Below are 20,748 nucleotides of genomic sequence, written 5' to 3' on the forward strand. Positions count from 1 at the left end.
GAAACCAAGTTTTAACCCAGAGAGTGTGTTTTTTCAATCTTTCTTGTTATATTGTGTGAAACACATCCCTTCCCACCGTCTAGTTTGTGTAAAAGAACTATTCCCAGGGCTATATTAAAGAATCTAATATGTGCATGGTATTTTCAATTTCTCTGCGGTCTCTAGACTCACCTTTCCAGTTCTAACATCTGCGCCTTGACCTTGGCTTGGCGGTGATTTAAATCCTGAGACACCGTGGCTTCAAGAGGTGACATGTGTTGGCAAATTAGGCAGCTCCTGTGGTTGCTCTGAGGGTGTGAGCTCTATAAACCAAGGGTGGTGACTGAAATGAGGTGGCCTTTGGGGTAGGGGTATAGCTCACTGACAGAACACTGGCATAGCATGTGTAAGGCCCTTGGTTCAAGCCCAGGTCACACAGATTCCTCTCAAAGCCTGTAACAGGTCAGATATATTCCATCCTAACTGGCAGGTTTTGTTTTTAATATGATAATTGAACATACTTAAAAAAAAAAAAAAGGCTGGTAGCTACTTGCAAATTGTTGTGTTGTTATTCTTTCCTAAGAAGAGGCTTAACGTGTGTGTGTGTGTGTGTGCTTGTGCTTGTGCTTGTGCTTGTCTGGTAACCATTTTCTGTGAAATCCATATGGCTCTGGTTAATCTCCTCTTTCCACCACTTCTGTTCCCCACCCCCGCTCTCCACATATATAAAATGGAGTTTATTGATTCATTAAGTTCTGGGAGACATTTCCAATACCACTCTGGATTTAAACAGGATTTTTGGGATTTTTTTTGTTGTTGTTTTGTTTTTTGTTTTTGTTTTTGTTTTGCATTTATTGTTGAATGAATAATGCTTAATTTTAGCTTTACCTGCCTAATTTGCATACATTCATATTGTGTGTTGAGCTGCATGGAAAACCTGCTGGGGGAAACTGCCCTGCTAATAGCTAATAACCTATCTTTTCTTTTGACTTGCTCAAATTGAGAATCACTGCCTGTGGCAGACAAGTGGAAAACTGCATCTGTAATGCTCACACACACCCCTTTAGAGAGAAGACAGCGGCTGGCTGTCCTTAAAATGTCCCAGAGTTTCCAGCTTGACATGGATTCAGAAAGGGAGACTGTGGCCTTTGAATTATGGTTAGAAGCTGAATGAGGTCAGATGGGGGTGAATGACCAAGAAGCACAACATTGGACCTGGAAACTTGAAAGAAACTAGAACCAAGAGTCCTACCCTTCTCCTGACAAGCTTTTGGGCCTCAGAAAACACTGGCTTTAGTTATCAAGGACCTCCTGAGCAACCTGAACTTTCATAATGTTTACATTCAATGGCACTACTCGTATAGAAAATCATTCAAGTGGTTTTTAATAAACAGAGAACTTTTATTTTTTAAGCCTTTCTCTTAACGTATCTTTAAAGCTCATGTTTCTATTTTGTTTCCTAGATTTGATGGGAAATGGCATCTTTTATGATCCAGGTTCATATTTTATATCAAAAGTCATTTGGGTTCACCCAGTAATTTGGAGTTGAATTGAGGCATCATGCTAATTGCCAGGAACAGTGCAGGTTGGCTCTATTGGGAAAAACAAATTGAGTTGCATGAGAAGGAAAACGAAAAATGGTTTTTAGATGCTAGAGAAGAAGCATTTTTTTTTTTTTTTCAAAACAGGGTTTCTCTGTGTAGCCTTGGCTGTCCTGGACTCCCTTTGTAGACCAGGCTGGCCTTGAGCTCACAGAGGAGATCCATCTGCTTCTGCCTCTACTAGTGCTGGCCGGCTGACGCAAATATTGTTTAACAACCTCTTAGAATTACCTATCTTCCATATTCATTTAAGTAGTCCTGTGGAGGAAGCTTGGCATACAGACTGGAAAGTGATCCAGTTGTCCAGGCTCAGCAGCGCAATGCGGGTGAACAGCTCTGTGGAGCAAGGTGACCACGCATGGAGGATGCCCTCAGCAGTCAGTCCAAACTCCGCCACGAGAAACGGGGATCACATTGGTTTGTTTGTAAAACACTTAGCTCAGCTAATGCATGGTTGGTAGGGTTGGTTCAACCTGTCCACTGTGTCTAAAACAGCCAAATTAGTTGGGAGTCTGGAATCCAGGTTCTGCTCACAGAACCACCGTGAGTTCTAGGCTCAGCTGGGAAGGCCCCACTTTCTCACGCGATTGTCAGCAAGACTGACTCCCAGATCATCCCTTTCTCCTGTTCTCTTGACAGGAAGTTTCCTTTCATTCCGTGCTGCATGGGTCCCTCCACGGTGACTCTCAATATGACTCCTTGCTCCAGTGCAGGAGTGTCTTAGCAAGAAGGCAGGCAGCAGCTTTTGTAAAATAATCACAGAGATGACAAGTCCTACCTTTCCTTGTGTTCTGTTCATTAGGGGAAAGAAGTGAGACTCCACCACCTTCATGGGGTGGCACCACAGAAGAGAGATAGGAGGCTGGGGAGTCGTAGAAGTCTAGTGGGAACAGGGAGAACTATTGCCGGAGCATGATCCCTGTGCTCCCCTGCTGTATCCAGATCCATAGGCTAATAGTGGCCTGAGGTGTGACTATCACACGAGCAATGCTAAATGTAGCATTTATAAGTACTAACTTGGGGGCCAGAAATGTGGTCCCTTATAGCTGCCACATTGGCTGAATGCTGAGCCAGGCTTTCTTGAACACCAAAGAGCCAAGGGAATGAGGCTTCAGGAATGGCTAAACTTTGGGCCACAGAAATGATGAATGAAGTCGGGACCTTCGTGGTCCTGCTAGTTTTGTATTCTAAAAATGGAGAGCCAGAGGGTCCCAGCTGGTCTTCCATTATGTGTCTCAGTGTTTTGACTGGTACTGTCCAGGAACAGGGCCTATGGACAGGTTCGTGAAATAGTTATAAGACTGTAAAATGAGAGGTTTTGTTTGTTTTAATGGTTCTTCTTTCCCTACTCCCAACTTCCCAACCCCACTTGTACAAATATATCAACAAAATGAATAAAGAAATGTGAATTAATTTTAGATGGCAACTGTTTAACCCTCTTTTTTATTTAATTTGAAGTTTTCCATTAGAAAATCCATGTACCTTTATAAGAACAATTCACATTTCATTCACCTGTTGAGGTAAATAACTCACAGGCCACCGTATCTCTGATCTGGGAATCTAGGGGTGAGCATTTGGATTCTTTTGCTCTTCTTGCACATGAACGGCCCCTGGGGAAGCTGTAATGGCCCTGATAAGATCCCTCCAGGAAGACACTAGCACCCTGGCAGACACCATGAATGCTACCTGCACAAAGCTGACTGGTCTTCTGGTAACTGGCCTCTGGTTACCAGCACCCTAACTGTAGCTACTGCGCGTACTGAGGCTTGGGCACGCACTACACAAGGGCAAGCACTATGTGTTCTGGGCTTCTCACAGCCAGAGCAGGTCCTAAACGTGCTGGCACAGCGCAGGGGTCTGAAGATTATTTCTAATGGCGTAGACGGTACGTTTTGATTTTCTTCACTACCAGTTCTCAGTGTTGGCTACAGTTGTTGTTGTTTTTTTTTTTTTAAGAGAACAGCACAAGATATGATAAAATGTACCTATAATTATAATTTCTCTATGAAGTTTATATATAGACTTCTTTAAACTAAAGTTAAGTTAATGGTGGTTCTTACAGAATGCTGTTTTTCTGGGGTTCGAGGCGTTAGCTGTACCTCCCTCCCGGCATGTTTGAGGGTTTCAGTAGCTCTGTCTCTGCAAGTGAGCCTGAGAACATTAGACTTCTACATTGACTTGTGTGAATATTATATATCTTCATTACCATTTATTTTGTGACTTTAATGCCCTAATCTGATGATAAGTAAAACTTTATACAAATTATCCCGTATCTCCCAAGACTACCAACAGATAACAGTCTACATTTAAAGGGGAATAGATGTACTCACTGTCTGGGAACCAGGGAGTATAGGGTGCAGAAATCACAAACTTAACATGGAGTAAACTGTAATCTCATTAAAAAAAATTTTTTTTCAATAAGTAAAGGGAGTTTTAGTAATGTGTGGGGTATATTTTGAGTTTGTCTTTTTTCTGTTTTGTTTTTGTTTGTTTATTTTGGTTTTTTTTTTTGTTTGTTTGTTTCAGTGTGGAAAATAAGGAAGTCACACTACTAGGGCCTAGCAAAAGTGGCCTCTGAGGTTGGTCCCTCCGTAGAGTTAGGGTTAGACTGCATGGACAGGGACTAGAGATAGAGTCAAGCTACTATGGGTTACATGAATTCACAGTGCACATCATGTGTGAATATTCTTTGTCCACAAATGTTCCAAAGGATTAGAGTAGAACAGTCAAACAATATCACAAGGGGTCAGTCGTGTTACTGTTAGAGCGTTCCTGGTGATAGGGGAGTAGGTAATGAGGGAGACTGATGGGAAAGTAGCCCTTTTATTTCCTGTTGTATAGAAATGCACTCAGCATCTCTAATTCACAGAAGAGCTCTGTTTATTCAGCAGCCAAGGAGCCTCATGCCCCTGTTGGTAAGCTGGTTAGACAATGCTCTAGTTTTCCTTCTCATCATCTGCTTTTGTATAGTTTCTCTGATACACTCTGTAATAACTTAATGTCCTAGATTTAATTTGCCTCAGTAAAAATAAGAAAAACCTCCATTAAATAAAATTTAAAAAACAAAACTCAAAAACAACTGTACATGTGGTATTGCTTTGAGCCCACAGACCCTGAAGTGTTTGTGTGTGGCATGACAAGCTTGCAGAGTTCGAAGCTGCCGTCCCTCTCCACCTCCTCTCATGACTGAGAGCCCATGGGCTTCATAATGAGCTGGAGTCACCTGTGTCCGCTGTGTTTTGCAGCATGGACATTTGCAGCTGAGGTCCACAGGAAGGACACCATTTCCTGGATCAAACCACAGAGTGCAAAATGCTGTGCCCTGAATAACACAGAGTTACTGCTAATGTCAGTAGGGGGAGTTTTCCCAGCTTTGATTTAATGAGAGTGTACAGCAAAGCCAGCTGTTAGCAGTTCTTAACTGCTTGCTGGGGAGACCAGGAGAGGGACAGAGGACTAGGAACATCTTCTCTCTTAAGAACTTCAACAGGTGTTGAATAGTGACAGCGGAGGTCCTGGAGTGTCTGATGTCCTTTGGCTGTTGAACGTGTGAGTTCTGCAGATTTGCACAGACCTGTGACTACACAAATAAGGAAGTTCATGCAGGAGTCCTTTGAAGTTCGGCTCCTCTCGCCTCAAAAGGAGCTCCTCGTGAAGACTCATATGAAGATAGAAGAGAGGGGAGGCACAGGAAATGCTGGCTGCCTCTTTGTCACTTTCAGCATTACCAAACTAATTTTAAGTCATGTGCATTTTTGATTGATGTCAGCTGCTTTTCTGAACAAAGAAACCACTTGAAGCAAGTCCGAGGGGAAGGGAGTGTATGGCTCTCATTTTTGTGATTTTTGTCATTTCTAGAGAACATGAGTAAACATGCGTGGTTGTTGAGGGTCTGGCCACCCTTCAGAATCCTTCTGACACTACTCTGCGAGAACTAGGCAGAGATAATCTTTTAAAAAGTAGAGAGTTCAAGATCCCATCACAAAGAGAATAAAGTCTCTTGCTCGGATGATTTATAACTTGAAACACGTTGTCATGTTTTAGTAAACCCACTTTATTAATTCCATCCTTCTCTGTGGAAAATTAAAGGAAGATAAATGTTCTGTTGCAGCACCGTCCTTTCTCAGTAGCATTTGGGCTCACAATAGTGTGGTGGAGTGGCCAGGCTCCGTTTGTCATATAGAAAGCACAGCCAAATTCTGAGTAAAACCTCTAATTGAATTACCTGCAGAGCACTGACAGACAGGCTTTCAGGACAGACAAAGCTCTGCTTTCCCCAGCAGAAGTAGGTCAAGTTGAAGTCCGCCTTGTGACTGTCTGTTACTGGTTTCGACAGCGCGCTCACTGTGGGATCTGCTTGGGCCCTTTTTCCTGTGTTGGAGGAGCTGTCCCTGAAGCAAAGGAGTTCAAGCATTATCCTCCCGGTTTAGAGAAAATTGATAGCAGATCAAGTTAAAGGGAAGTGCCTTTGAAATAGAAGTCCTAAGCATTTTTCTATAGATTACCGCATTCCTGCATGATTCTTTCTTTATTGTTTTGAAAAAAGAAGATGGGAATTTGAAAGTCACCTTTCTATAGCATTTAGCTCAGTCTGAAAGGTATCATCTGTTTTAACTTCAGGATAGGAATTAGAGTGTGTCCTGAAAGAATAGACCTAGACCATTTATTTGCATGTAGAAAACAAAGAATAATGGGCCCTTGTTTTCTCCTCTCCCCCTTTTGTTTTACCCGCAGCCTCTGCAATCCCAGACAACGGAAGAAGGTCCTGCCTAAAGCTCAAAGTCTTCGTGAGACCTACAAGTAAGTTCACAGAATGGGTTTCAGAGGACCCCCTCACTGCGCATGCTTTATCCTGGTATGGTTCACGGCGGAAGAAAATCTTATTTTCCTTTATTTTTATCGTTAAAAGTTGTGTGGTATCTGTTTTGTATCTCCACATCCATGTTTTCGTTCTCATCGTATTTTTTCCCATCATTCTCCATGATGCTTTTTATTTTGTTTATGAAAGTACACAGCAGTTGCTAACTTGTTGCTTCTTGGTCTGTTGTACCTGCTCAGCAAATGGGAACGACACTGGCACGTGGATACATGCCATTGATTGTAAAACGATCTCTACGTTAATAAAAGGAAACGATAGAGAGAAAGAAAAAAAAAAAGAACCGGGAGATTAAGGGCGTCCTCACTAACATATTTGGCTGTTATCTCTATTTTTGTTATAGATAGCTGTATGAAAACTATAGGTGTTCATGATCGTGTTTTCGATGTTAACGACAAAGTAGAAAATTCATTAGAACCAGCAGGTTAGTATGCTTAGACAATCTCTCGTTAACCAGCATCTATCCCTCGATGCTTTAGTACTGTTTTTCCTTTCTTCCTCTCCGCATGTGCATGCTCCAGCTGTTCCTGCTTTTGCCCATTGCTAGTGGCTTGCTAATATTACTTATCTTCTACCTCATTCCTCCGGTATCTTTGTGTAGTGCATGCTAGATAGAACACAACTTTTCTTTCCTGGACATGGGTCCCGTTGGATGCAGTATTCTAACCTAGAAGCCCTACCAGAATACTAAAATCTCACTGCCTTTTCCTACATCCTCAGGGCGTGTCGGTGGATCACTGTGAATATAAAGGCCAGTTTTCATACAAGACAGAAAATATTGAACATGTATATGAAACTTTCTTTTTTAATCATATTCAAATCCATGGATAAAATCCACTGCACAAAATAGTGACTGAGTCAATATCTTTAGTTCTCTGTAGAAATTTATGTACATCAATGAAACTGATCTAAAAAAAAATGTATTTCGTTTCAGTGTTATTTATCCAGTTACTGATGTCACTTGGTCTGGAGACATGTAATAATGTTGCCACCACAATTATGCACAGCAGCTCCTTGAGCCAGAACTAATCCTTCAGTACTAAGACAAAGCAAGATTTAAGGATAATTTTTTCTTTCTGTTACTGACATGCACACTCAAACTTCCTCATCAGAATGAAAAAAAAAGTAAAGGCCTCAAGACTATTCGTTTTTCTTGAATTTCTTGAAAAGCAAATATTCATGTACTCAGTGAATTCAAGGCTAGCCTGGTCTACAAAGTAAGTTCCAGGGCAGCCAGGGCTATTACACAGAGAAACCCTGTCTTGAGAAAAAGGAAAAAAGGAAAAGATTTAAACACTCACAGTGACGCCTGCTGTGGATGGTGTAAACTGGGGCCCTTAATTTACTGGTAACTTTATCCTGGCCTTGGAATGCAGCCAGCCCCATTGTGTTGGGTGGCAGGCCTCTCCCACTTTGTAGAAGGCCTTGTCTTCCTTTAGACCATCCCCCTATGTAGATCTCAGCAATTTTCTTTATCCATCTCCCATGACCATCTGTGAGCTACAGAGACATGAAATTATTTCCTCTTCACAAAGAGATTTGAGCCCCCTTATGAAGATGATAAGGTTTCTGGGTTTTGGTTTGGTTGTTCGGTTGGTTTGGCTTGTAGCTGGACTTTTCTTTGTCATGGTTCTAGAAACTAAAGGGTTTTACAGTCTGATTGATTCATCTTCTTTAAGTATTGTTATAGAGATAACAGTGAGCCTTCCGGAAACTTACCTGTGCCTCAGGACATACAATAGCTGTGGCGCTGGAGCTGCCAGGAAGAGTTAGACTCTCCCCGCCAGCCCTGCAGTCTCTTTTAAGGCAGGCCTCTCACCCAGAGCGCAAATGAGAGGTCTGTACAGTGAGCTTTGGAGGCCTTAGTAGCTCCCCGGGGATCAGTTAGCCGCTCCAGAAAATAGCAAGAAGTGAGTGCTGACATGGAGACATTTTAATTGTGTCCTGAAAAACCGGAAGCATTACTGTGACTTTTCAAGGGACCATACTTCAAGCCTGAGGACATGACCACCACAGGGACAACGAGTTAAACAGGTGCCCGCTCAAAACCACAGAATCTACGTTTTTCTTCTCATGGCCAAGGGAACCTGTGCAGACCACTCAGCTTGTCAGACTGAATACCCTTGGCTCCCATTGTTAGGATGACAGCAGTAGACTAGAGGAGTAGATGTGCAGAGAAAGGGCTTAGCTCTCTCAGCTTCGCTAGTAAGTCATGTGTAGAATGACCAGCAGGTTGGGCCTGTTATAATGTGGCCCAGGACTATAATTTTGATCTACATTTCCCATGATCTTATTTTCCAGGTGAAGTCAGTTGCCTCTTTATCAAGCAGGATCCTATCTAGAGACATGAGAGATTTCCTGTTTTTGTCTTCCTTTTTTGTGTCTGGTGGTTTTGCTTGTTTGTGGTAGTGAAGGAGCATACTAAGGACTGTTCTGTCACTACGAAAACCCCCTTTGAATTAGACATGATAAAATGCAAATGTTAAGAAGCCCTCACACATAAGCATTTTGACAGTGTCTTCTAAGAGACCAGTTCCTTCTCATACAGAACTCGGAATTCACAGTGGCCCCAAATCTATGAATGTAGAGCTAACTGGTAGAAGTTTGAAAAGTTTGGCAGAGTGTAATTTAGTGATTGTGTTGGCTCTGTGTGTGTGTGTGTGTGTGTGTGTGTGTGTGTGTCTAAGAGATTGCTGGTAAGCATCCTCACTAACATTGTGTGTGTGTTGGGGGGGTTATTGAGCCACAGTGCCTGGATATATAAATATTGTAACAGATTGGAGTGCTTCTCTTTATTTCCTAGAAGATTCGGTCAGTCACACTTGCAGTTCTTTTCCACTGTGTTGACTGAATTGACAGCACTCTCCTTTAGCCACCTCTGAACGTACACACAGGCTTTAGGGATCCAGAGAGCCCGAACGGCTTCTACTGCATGTTCTCAGCAACATGTACTAACTCACCTGTCCGTGGAATGCGTTTGTCTTCATTGTTTGCTTGCACACTCTGCCTGCCCGTTTCCTATCTTCAGGGATGCAGGATGATCTCAGAGCAGACCTATGCCACATTACATGCTCAGAAATATTGTTAGTGTTCTGAGTTAACTGCTGAGCCTCCTGTGTGGTGGGATCCTATAAAAAAGAGGCAAGACTCCATTTGGCTTCTAAAGAGGAACACTTTCTTCTGCCAAGCCATATAAACTATTAGAAGTATTAATAGTCTCTCATATCTAGGTTTAATTTCCATTGGGATAGATTTTACTTAGGAATTTCAACTTAGAACTCTGAAATTTCTTCCAAAGTTATCCAAACAGTGGTAAGGGGCGCAGGCGGCATGGTGATGTGTAGAATCTCCACCAGTGACCTTTTTAATCAAGGCACACCTTACAGAACCCCAACTCACGGGCATCATGTTGTAGGGACAGGAGCATGCAGTGGGTTTTTCGTTTGAAAGGTCCGTTCAGACTTGCACTTCACTTAGAAGAAAATTCAGAGTCTTCCTCCTTGCTGAAGTGAGTTACTCCACAAGGTACCTTCACCGTGCCTTGAGCTGAGTGAGCCTGGGACCATGGCCAGCCTTTGCTGAGCCTCTGCAAGGGTGAGAAGCAGCTGAAGCCCTGTTCTGCATACTTGCTCTGAGTACAGAAATGCAGCTTGGGTATCTTTTAACAGTACATTTCCAAGCTTCACGAGGTGAAAGATTGAGTAATATGTTATTGAGAAAAGGGTGGAGAAGAACCCCAGTAGGTGATGTAATTTCAGGTGTATAAATATAAGTGATGTTTCAAAATGAGCTGTGGAATCCTTAGGGTTTATGGTTCTTTTATAATTAAGCCTGAAGTGCTCCATTGTTTTGATTGACACCATATTGGTGCTCTTAAGAATGTGATTTGGATTTTAATTTCAGGGCTATTAAGGGCCTTTACTTCTGCCTCCTGTTAACTACAGATTTAATTAATGCATTAGCAAGGCTGAAAAAGAGCAAAGAAAAGATGAGGGCCCACACGCACTTGGCTACACTGAGCGGGATTCGCCTTCCTATTCTTGCTTCCTAACCTTTTCTAGTCTCCTAAGCTAAAAGCAATCTACCCAGGTTTGCTAAAGTCCAGGAAAGGAGAACAAATTAAACAAAGGACTGCAGGGGCTCCTAGATGAAGACCTGCTGAAATGATAAGAGCCCTCCGGGGCAGTAGACTTAATTCTGAGAAATCGTGTTTCCTAGTTCACACGGGACATGAAGGAGATGAACAGAAACATCCAAAAAGTGTAAGCCGAAAAAAAGAGTTCCCTTTAGGACAGATAATAGAGAAAGTGGCTCTCCCCAGTAAGAAAAAGTACCTTTATTATGACATGTGGTAGGTGAATATATATGAGGCTAAAATAATGGCCGATTAATCTGTTAAGAGGCACAGGGTAGGTCACTGAAGGATGTTAGGGGTTGTCTTGTGGGGTCTACATAATTGAGAACAACGATTGGAGTCTCACTTGTTACTGCTCTCTGATTAACCAGTCAGCGAATCCCAAATAGCAATTCTTGTGTTCCCATGGGAAGTCCCTGTGATGCGGAAATGAAATCTGCTCAGAGGCCAACTGTCAGCTCCAGAAACATGTCCAGAGGTCATCTGGGCTAAAAGCATAAGCTAGGCCAGATGGGAGGAAGGAGACGGGCCACATTAGAGACTAGCATGGCTCATGGGCAAGCCTCCAATCTATCTTTGGGCACTAATTACTGCAAAGTTCCCAATTCCAAGTTAAGCCTGTTAATCATGCAGATCAGGGAGGCTACCCAAAGTCAGAGGCAGCCTCGCAGAACACTTTATAGCTAAATAAAAGGAGCTTAACTCACTTAATCCATTTTATTTAGAGGGAAACTTGCATCCACACTGATAATTTATGTGCCAAGCTCCAGCCTGATAAAAATAAGAATAGTCAAGTTCAAGTAATTTAATCTGGAGGATGCAGGGCCTGTAATGGAAACAGCACCATAATTGATTCCTAATTGTAGGCAGCCCAGTGGGTACAGGATCTCTGAAGTTTACTGGGTATTATATATATAGTTTATTTAAAATAGCATTGTTTTGGCATTTGATTTTTCACATTTGGAAATAACGTGTAGGCACCGAACAACCAAAACATTCAACACTAATCCTGTGAAATGCCTAAAAAGAAGAAAATGAGCAGCCCAGCCTGGTTAAGCGCTGACATGCCCGCTTAATTCCTTGCCCTCCCCTTCCAGTGTGCTCCTTCCTCCCACAGCACCGCAGAACTAAAGGCACCTTTCCTATCTCAAGTTTGTGCAAAGTGTGTCTGCCTGGTAGCAAACCAAAGCAGCTTACGTGGCAAATGCTATACTGTATGCAGGGTTTCCCCCTCGGTTTTAAGGCAGAGTATAAGTACTGGGAAGGAAGGCCAATTTTCCCTGCCTCTCCTTTGTTTGCTGTAAATAATGAGTGATTATGCAGACATGAAAGTCAATGGTGGCACAGGGTTCATTACCCTACTTTGCAGAGGGTGGCGAGGTCTGTGAACAGCAGGCTGCTGCGACAGTTATTAAGGATGTGAAATCTCATTGGAATGTGTGCTTTCTATTTGAACAGATGACACCGTCCATGAGTCAGCCGAGCCATCCCGCGGCGAGAACGCGGCACAAACACCAAGGATACCCAGCCGCCTTTTGGCAATCCTACTGTTCCTCCTGGCGATGCTTTTGACATTATAGCACATTCTCCTCCCGTCGCCTGTCACTGAGAACATCAGGGTCTTGGAACACCAGAGATCCACCTAACTGCTCATCCCAAGAAGGGACTTGTTATTGGTTTTTGGCAGATGTCAGATTTTTTGTTTTGTTTTGTTTTCTTTCCTTCAGCCTGATTTCTAAGCAACAACCTGGGGTTGCTGGGGGAGGGGGTAAGCTGATTGCTGCCTCCTTCACCCCACCCCAAGCCCTTGTCCTTGACCTCTCTCACCCCCTTAGAAATTAAATGGACTCCAGATGAAAACGCCAAATTGTTGTAGTAACACCAGTGGCTCTTCGCCTCCTGTGCATTCCCCTCTAGAGCTCACCTCTGTAAGCTCAGGGTGTCGGCAGTATGCAGACAAGGAAGAGTAGGAAATGCTGCCCGCAATGACCAGGCCTGAGAGGGTGTCCCTCTCCTGTAGAATACTTAGGCCTTCTCATTCAGGACGGTGAGGTGCTGGTGTGGAGCATGGTGCTGGCATGTCAGGCCCAGAGTTCAGCGTGGACATGGTATTGTACCATAGCCTCTACCAGGGCAGAAGTGAGCAGGCTTCTCAAAGGCTCAGTTTTTGATTCATCAGATATGACTGTCTTAGAGCATTCTTGCCAGCAAAACTTGGGCTGTGTCAAAGAAGCCTCTTCTCCCAGAAAGGAGGGTTGGAGGCAGGATGCTAAATCATAGGAAGTACGAATATTGAGAAAACAATCTGTTGCTGGGGGTGTGAACGCCTCTGACTTTTTAGTGACTGGGCAGTGCACACCTGATTTTTTTTTTCCTTTGAATACGGATCACCATGGTGCTACAACCTTTTGTTTTTCTTTTAGGAGCTCAAAGAGGCATTTTTATGAATAAAGTGACCTTCCCCAAGGCTAAGAAGCCTGGGTTGATGAGTAGAGAGTGGAATAGCTTTGGCTGCTCCTCTGGGGACGATATGTACAAGGAAAGAAAGTCTTTGGCCAGAGGAGATGCAATTTGGCTTTGCTGGAGCTCCAGTGTGCTGTGGCCTTTCCCCAACTCCCACCGCAATGCCCACGTTTTGCTCCATTCTCCGTGAGCACAGGGGGCTCAGACACAGGCCCCTGTCAACAGGAGAGTCAGTCAGCATGACTTGGGAGGGCTAAAGGGAAATTTGGAATAAAAAATTCCAAAAGTTTGGAATAAAAACTTCAAGTGTTGATTTCATATTCTTTCCCTTTCTGACACAGCCTAAAGCGTAGGGGGAACATGTGTTTATGTGTGGGAGATAAACAAGATGGAGTCCCAAAGACTTTGACAAAATATTTTTTTAAAAAAAATCCACTAGAATAGAAAATACATTATTTAGATATACTTTATGCTGAGAGTGAGTATATATGCTTGTCCTATTTAAACTTGTGAGAAAAAGTGGTACCCCTTGATACATTTAGAAACATGGGGGGTTTATCTTGTTTCATAGTAGGGTTGGGGCAGGAGAATGAACACAGGATGACCCTGTTTAAAGAACCTTAGCATGGTCAAGGGGTGGTTCCAGCTGATTACCAGGAAACACAAGCTGTGGGGCTTCTCCTGGTGGGGTGTCAGGAACTCTAAATCCCAAAGCCTAGACAGGGAAAAATATCAGACCAATGGAAAGGTGATCTAGCCTATCTCTGCTATTGCACGACATCAAATAGAAACCATGCCTTTGTAAACAAGCAAGTCAGTAAAAGCAATGATCATGTAATGTGGAAAATTGAAAGCATTCCAGTAAAAAAAAAAAAAAAAAAAAAAAAGGATGTTTTTTTTATATATTCGTTTTTAAGATGTATATGTAAAAAAAAAAAGAGGAGTTCACATTATAGATGGACCTCATGAATCAGAAATTGCTTAGAAGTGTGAGTAGTTTCAAATTAGGAAAACGTGAGTGAAAGGCAGCTGTGAACGTGCTGCGTCCTAGAGAGCTGTGCGCACGCTGCAGCGTAAGCTGGGCTTACTTACCTGGTCCCTTTGGAGTGGAGACTGCTGGAGTCTGCTCTCGCCTCACCCATGTGACTGGAGTTGCCAGCCTCAAAGATCCACTTAGTCCTCTTCCCCCGTCCTCCGAGACTTCTCCGGAGTAGCAGTCTCCTCACAGAAGGCACCCACCATTTCACTGACAGAACTTCAAAGCATTGGATTCCTTTGCCTTTATTTATACGCTCGGCACTCTCAGTAATATCCAGATGTATTCTTTTTATTAATAGTTACAGGTTTGTGGGTTAGTGGGATTTCAGTAAGGGGACTAAAACCCCTTCTAAGATGGATGAATAGAACCAAAATAATACTGCATGTACTACAATCAAGGAAAACAAGTGATCCTATAATAATTCCAGTTAGTCCTGACGGCATTAGCGGTTCTAATGTCATTTTAGAAATGGTGAATTCTGTGGTTCTTCTAGCATTGTCTCTAACAAATGATGAAATAATTACTCATGGCCCTCTCTGCCATTGTCTTTCATTTTCCACTGTGCAATTAGACTCTTTTACTTCATGTCATGCCACCAATGATTAAGTTAAAAAAAAAACAAAAAAAAACAAAAACTACCCACACCAGTAGACTATATGCTTTTCTACCTGTGACATAATCGTAGCTAATACACTTGTGTGGAGTTTTCAAGACGATTGGTGTCAGACAGTTTTTATCTTGTCCAAAAAGCGCTGGTGGCTTTCTGTGCTGTTGTTACAATCCTCGGTGGGCTTAGGATGTCCATACAGCTTGGTAGCGGGTTTAATTTTTAAAACAAATCAAAAGCATAAGGGCACCCCGGAGTCCCTCAGCCCCAGTTGGTCAAACCCCAGCGACCTTTGCCCTGGTTGCCAAAGGCTTTGCAAAATGAAGCAGGGAATAAAGATCTGTCTGTTTAGTGGATACTGTGTATCCTTTAATAGACCAGGTAACAGTTGGTGTTAGTTTTAGACTATTGTTTTGTACTGTACTTTCTTGGGTGGCAGAGGAAAGAAAAGTCAAAATGTTAAAAAAAAAAAAAAACTGCGTTCTTTAATTCTGTATTATTAGCGACCTCTGTTGTATATAGTGTTTGATAATAAAGTATTAATTTGATTCTTATGTCTTTTGTAAGTGACAACAATAGACTTTCAGGATACAAAACATGCATTGAGGCTTTGAAACATCCGATGTATACATGGCTGAGAAGTGACTCTGTGGTCATTGCGCACTTAATCTTACAGCTCCATCGTCTTGGGACCAGAAACAGCAGGACTGCTTTGATTGATATTTTGTCCTCAGTGTTTTCAAGGTCTGATGTAGGAGCTCTGTGGTCATTCCCCCCACCCAAAGCATGTGGTTTGAGAGGTTTAGGTAACTTAGAAATGGTTCTGTACTTTGGATTTCTGTTTGTCATTTTCCCCCAGGAGGTCTTGTCGGTATCAAGTGCGGCTCAGACTCAGGATGGTTGCAGAGCGGTCCCTTTAGGAAGGCTCAGTGGGGCTGTTTCCCTCTCTGTGTCTTTGTGAAAGGAAGAGTCACAGCACCTGTGGGCTTTCAGGGACTCTGTTTTTCTCCTGTGCCTTAGCAACGGCTGCAGCCATTTTTATTAGTTTCACAAAATTAGAAAAACAGTTTTAAACTCCTCCTTTCCATTCATTGCTCTCAGAGTTGTGCTCGCCAGACTTTCTTTTGAAAACCACCTCCACCAACAGCCCGTTTGCCTGCCTGACCCCTCTGCCCCCCGCTCTGTCTGTCTCTCTCCTACCTCCCGCATTCTATTTTCCCTCAGAGCCGTGACTGGGCAGGTCTGTCTCTGTTTTGGCATCACTGAGTTTTTCCCATGCATTTGTCCCAGAGCCGCCCGGATGTGAGACAAATCTCCCTACAATGGGCTCGCTCCCATTGTTTGTACAGTTTAATAGATGCTGCCATGTTGGAGGTTACCCATGAGTCAAAATCCGTTTTCCATGCTTACTCCTGACACCCCATTGAAGCCACTCATTGTGTGTGCGTCTGGGTGTGAAGTCCAGCTCCGTGTGGCCCTGTGCTTGTGCTCCCTGCCTTGCAGTCCTTTGCACTTGCTTATCGAGTGCTGTTTTGAAATGCTGACATTATATAAACGTCAAAGAAAATGTAAAAAAAAAACCTGAAACACACACACGCAAATCCATACGATCTGTATTTGTATATACACGTGTCCGTACAAGTATACCTAAATAAAAATTAATGATTTTCATCATTTTAATTGGATCCCTCCTTCTACTTCTTTCTTCCTTTAAGTTACGCCTTTATTTCAGGGGCTATTTGTACTCTACTGATTTAAAAAAAAAAAAACAAACCACTCTGTAGCTAGGAAAGAGAACATGGCACATGGAGAAGCCATGGGAAGATCAAAGAACGCAGGGTAAAAATGGCCCCTCTATTTTGATGAGAAAATGATGCGATTCCAGCCTTGTCCCTGTTTGAGCCATAAACTAGGCAGTATGACAAGACTTGCGTCCTAAGTGACGCAAGTACATCAGGAGTACACACATTTTATTTTTAGTTTGCACGTAGTTTTCTGTCCCATCAAGAAAAAGGCCAAATAAGCGATTCCTAGCAATCATCTGACACTTCAGAAAAAAGCAACAGAGCTCATCATTTCAGTGCAGCCCAAACCTCAGTTCTCACTGCCGGGGAAGAATTAGCTTCCGTGGTGTGGCCATGGCAAATCGCAAGATATCTTTAAGACCCTCTTTACCTATCTGGATGTGGCAACATTTTGAAATTGACTTGTTGCTGTTGTTTGACTCTTTTTGCCCTTTGGGAAGTGTGAAGTCCATTTTGCATCATGAATAATGTTTTTGTCCTTGAGGATGACACTGATAAAACAGAAAATTCCATCTGCAGAGCAAAAACTAGCATACATGACATAATAGACACCTCATGTACTTCAAGACTTGGCTTTAATGGCCTGATCTCAACATCAAGCTCACCAAGATCTTATAATTATTTGGCAGGTACTAAACACTAGTAATTTACCATAACTTTTTTCTTTCCCTAACAAAGAATGACAGCTTTATACAAAGAATGAAAAGCAACACACATGGTTTCTAACTGAATGTACTGGACTGTGTATGGGGCATTCCTAACCAGAACATTATGTTATCATTGCCATTGTCACCACCATCATCCAAAGCATCGAAGGAATCATTACACTGTTCTCAGCAAGTGCTGTGCAGAACGGTCTTCACAATCCGTACTTTCAAAGCTTGCAACATGAGGCGGACTTGACATGATGCTTTGCAGTAATAATGTGGAGATAATAGTCTACAGGTCAGCCCTTTAGACCATACACAAATAGGTTGATGACTTTTTTTTCTTGAGTGAGTGAAGAAATTTGGGGATTTTAAGATTAGGAAACTCAGAGGAAATCGTGTAAACAGTAGTCAGAATGAAGTTAGAAATGCCTTACAGAACTGAAAACTTGGTGAGTGAAAAGGTACCATAGGTTTTAAGAGAGGTGAAACCAGGGGGTTGCCTTTCCCAGTTGCTGTAAAGCTGCCTGTGAACATGAGGGAACCCAAGGCAATATGAGTGTCATTACACAAAATTTTGAATGTGTTGGTTCACAGAAATCGACAATTCTTCCCTGAGGATATGAGGCCAGTTTTAAAAAAAAAAATGGTGATAGTTTCAGGTTCCACTTTATATAAGTCATACAGCTGCTCCAGCATCCATGTCTGTATCTGTATTAAACAGTTGAGGGTCTCCACAAAGATGAAGGCATGCAAACACGGAGCACACACTCGTTAGGGGAACAGAGCACAGTGTGAAACGTGCACACTGATGGGCAGTTCGACCAAAGCCGTGAGCTTCGGGTGAGGAGACAATTCTCAAAAGAAAGCGCTATGCACTAACGGCAAAGCGAGACAGACTAGGGTTGACAGACAGGTGAACAATGTTACAGGGACCACACTAGGATGTTGTGACAAGGCCTTTGGAATCTGGCGTTACCTGAGGTGCCGAATATAAACACAGGACGTTTAACATCGAGATGGTCATGTATTTTGCGACTGAAACACAAATACATATTAGAATCTCATAGGAACAAACTGTAAATATAGGAGCTATAAGAATGCAAGTAATTTCTGAGAAATTTTCATTGATTGCAACAGTTTCATGGGAACTGTTTGTAAAACAGCTTCTTAGTGATTTCCTGCAAAGCTGTTTCGTGTTCAGCTAATAATATCACAATCCTTTAGGAAAGCATTGTAAAACTGCTGTGGAAAGCATTATGTTTTCCCTTTGGAAAAGAGATATTCCAAAAATCATAAATAACTAATCAGGCCAGTATTCTGTCAATTTTAGTATTATATGTTCCATTTTTATTAAGTTGTTTAACAGCTAAATGCATGGTGTATGCCTATTTTTGAGATGGAACTATTTCTGCTCAATTCTGAGTGGCAATGCTTTATTAGTTCTGTCCCTTGCTTAAAATTCAGACAATAAGAAAATGCCTGAGACTTAAAAAAAAAAGAAGAAAAGACAGGAAATTCTATCGCCCAGAAAAAAGTCAAGGGTGTCGCCAAAGGTCTAGTTAGTGTGCAGAAGAGGTGACGTATCAGGCCAGACTCGTGAAGAACTTAGTTCCCAGTCACAAATCCTGGGCTCCCTGTGCCAACGGCTCTTCCAGATAAGTCTCCTATCTGCTCCCAAGCAGAATGCAATATATATATATATATATATATTACCCTCCGTGTGCAATTTTTTGAACTCAACCCTTAGGACGGAGGAGAAGAAATAGGAATAGTGGCCTCGTGTTCATTCAGCATGCCCCAGCGAAAGGAACTGTGTGTGTTTCCATCACAGATTGCTGCACTCTTTCCAAGGGCCTCTGCATACACTCAGAGGAAAGCATGATTTTATTGCTCATATAAAATGTCCCCCCTTGTTCATTCTAAGCATGTTATGAGGTCTGCCATCTTGCTGCCAATGACTGCACTGTCAGTACTGAAGCTGAAGGCAGATGAATAAGACAGAGAAAAGAAAGAGTTAACAATCGCTGCTAGGTTCTCGTTATTTGCTGTGGTTTTTGTTTGTTTGTTACTAATTTATTTGTCTTTACTTGAAGAGGAAGCTTTCTGTATCACCAACTAGAGAAATCTTCCTAACTGCAGCCTGAATCATAACAGCTATGAGGAAAAGATGCCAGTGCCAGAGCTAAGGCACGGTGGGCATGGGCAGACCTGACCATTTGGCTTAAAAAAACAGCACCTCAAGGATGCTGTCAATCAATGTTAATCAGGAGAATTCAATCTAGTGGGTGGTTCCCCGAGTCAATAATGTGCTTTGAAATACCCTGGATTTTCATCATGATTATTCAAGCAAGAACTTCATGTCACTTGGTGGCACAAGGATGCTTGCCAATCCTGACAAGAACACAAAGGGAGGGGTGGGGGGAAAAAATCCCAAAGAGAGATGACGATGGGAAAATAGAACAAAATATTTTTGCCTGCTGTTTTGTTCACAAGTACCAGGTGCTCCCTCAAACTGCACGTATGTTTTGAACTCTAAGTAGCCAGAGTAGTTTTCTTTCCCTCACCGCCATGAAGCAAGCCCCTGCAACAAGAGAAAGAACAAGTTTATTCATGCACTTGTCCCTGAGAGTGAACTTTATCATCACGCGCGCGTGCGTGTGTGTGTGTGTGTGTGTGTGTGTGTGTGTGCGTGCGTGCGTGTTTAAAGCTTCCTTTTTTTTCCTTTTGACCCCTTCCATCCCCTTCCCCACCCTCCACCTCCCAGGAAAGGCCCCATGATGTGTATAGCAGGATGTGACAAGTGCTTCCTCTGAAATATGCGTCCTGCTCTGCTGCATGGAGACACATTTTCTATAGTAGAGAGAACAGGACAATCTGTGTCTTTCTAATTTTTTTTTTTTTTAACTAAAGACAGTGTGCCAGCCTGAAAGCTGACTCCATTTATTTCTCCTGCAGGGAGCCAGCGTGTTCCTTCTGGAAGACGCAGGTACTTAAAATAGTAATAGGCTTTGTGGTTTATGGAGAGTATTTCATCCCAAGATCTCAAAGGCATGAAGAATAAAATATAAACCAATGGCTCCTTCCAACAAGCCTGGAAGAATTAACTGAAAAGGGGCATTGTCATCTTCCCTCCCTGGAAGAACAGGGCCCAGCAAGCTGCTCTCCTCAGGTAGCCCTTGGAAAGGAGAGGTAAGTTCCCATAGGATTTGGACAGGGGCCCCAGTCTGTTACTCCCCATTCCTAAGAACTTAAAGACCAAGGCTGAAGGAAAAACAAATTACATCTTTATCCCTTTATAAAGGAAGTTTCCAAAGCCTTGCAATCGGGAGAATGGGACTGGGAAGTTTTCCAAATACTTCTTGTTTGTGAGTCAGTGGTTTTACCATAAAAGTTTACTCTTCGATGTAACTTTCTTCACTAATTTCTCAAGTCGTTGCCTGCCTTTTGGACATATTCAAGAGTATCTCTATAATTTGGGAAAAGATTAATCATCCTAGGTATCTAGGCAGAATTTAACGTCTGTGGAAGTTCAAGTGCCCCATATAAAATACTGTAGTGTTTTTTTTTTTTTTAATAAAACCACAGGCCTCGCC

At 42.5% G+C, this 20,748-nt stretch overlaps 1 protein-coding gene across 5 annotated transcripts in view; it reads left to right on the forward strand.

The window, feature by feature from the left end:
* Efna5 (ephrin A5) overlaps positions 1-16,380 on the forward strand; it is a 274,227-nt gene extending 257,847 nt beyond the window's left edge. For 4 of the 5 annotated variants that reach the window (XM_021642549.2, XM_060368272.1, XM_060368271.1 and 1 more), the window contains exons 3-5: positions 6,315-6,380; positions 6,800-6,880; positions 12,050-16,380. In XM_021642549.2, the coding sequence (XP_021498224.1) occupies positions 6,315-6,380; positions 6,800-6,880; positions 12,050-12,171 (269 nt within the window). In that variant the 3' untranslated portion in view covers positions 12,172-16,380. The remainder of the gene's footprint in view (positions 1-6,314; positions 6,381-6,799; positions 6,881-12,049) is intronic. The other variant, XM_021642550.2, reaches the window with a different exon arrangement.
* Positions 16,381-20,748: the final 4,368 nt, after the last annotated feature.

Source organism: Meriones unguiculatus, chromosome 15 (assembly GCF_030254825.1).
Source record: "Meriones unguiculatus strain TT.TT164.6M chromosome 15, Bangor_MerUng_6.1, whole genome shotgun sequence".
Classification (NCBI taxonomy): domain Eukaryota; kingdom Metazoa; phylum Chordata; class Mammalia; order Rodentia; family Muridae; genus Meriones; species Meriones unguiculatus.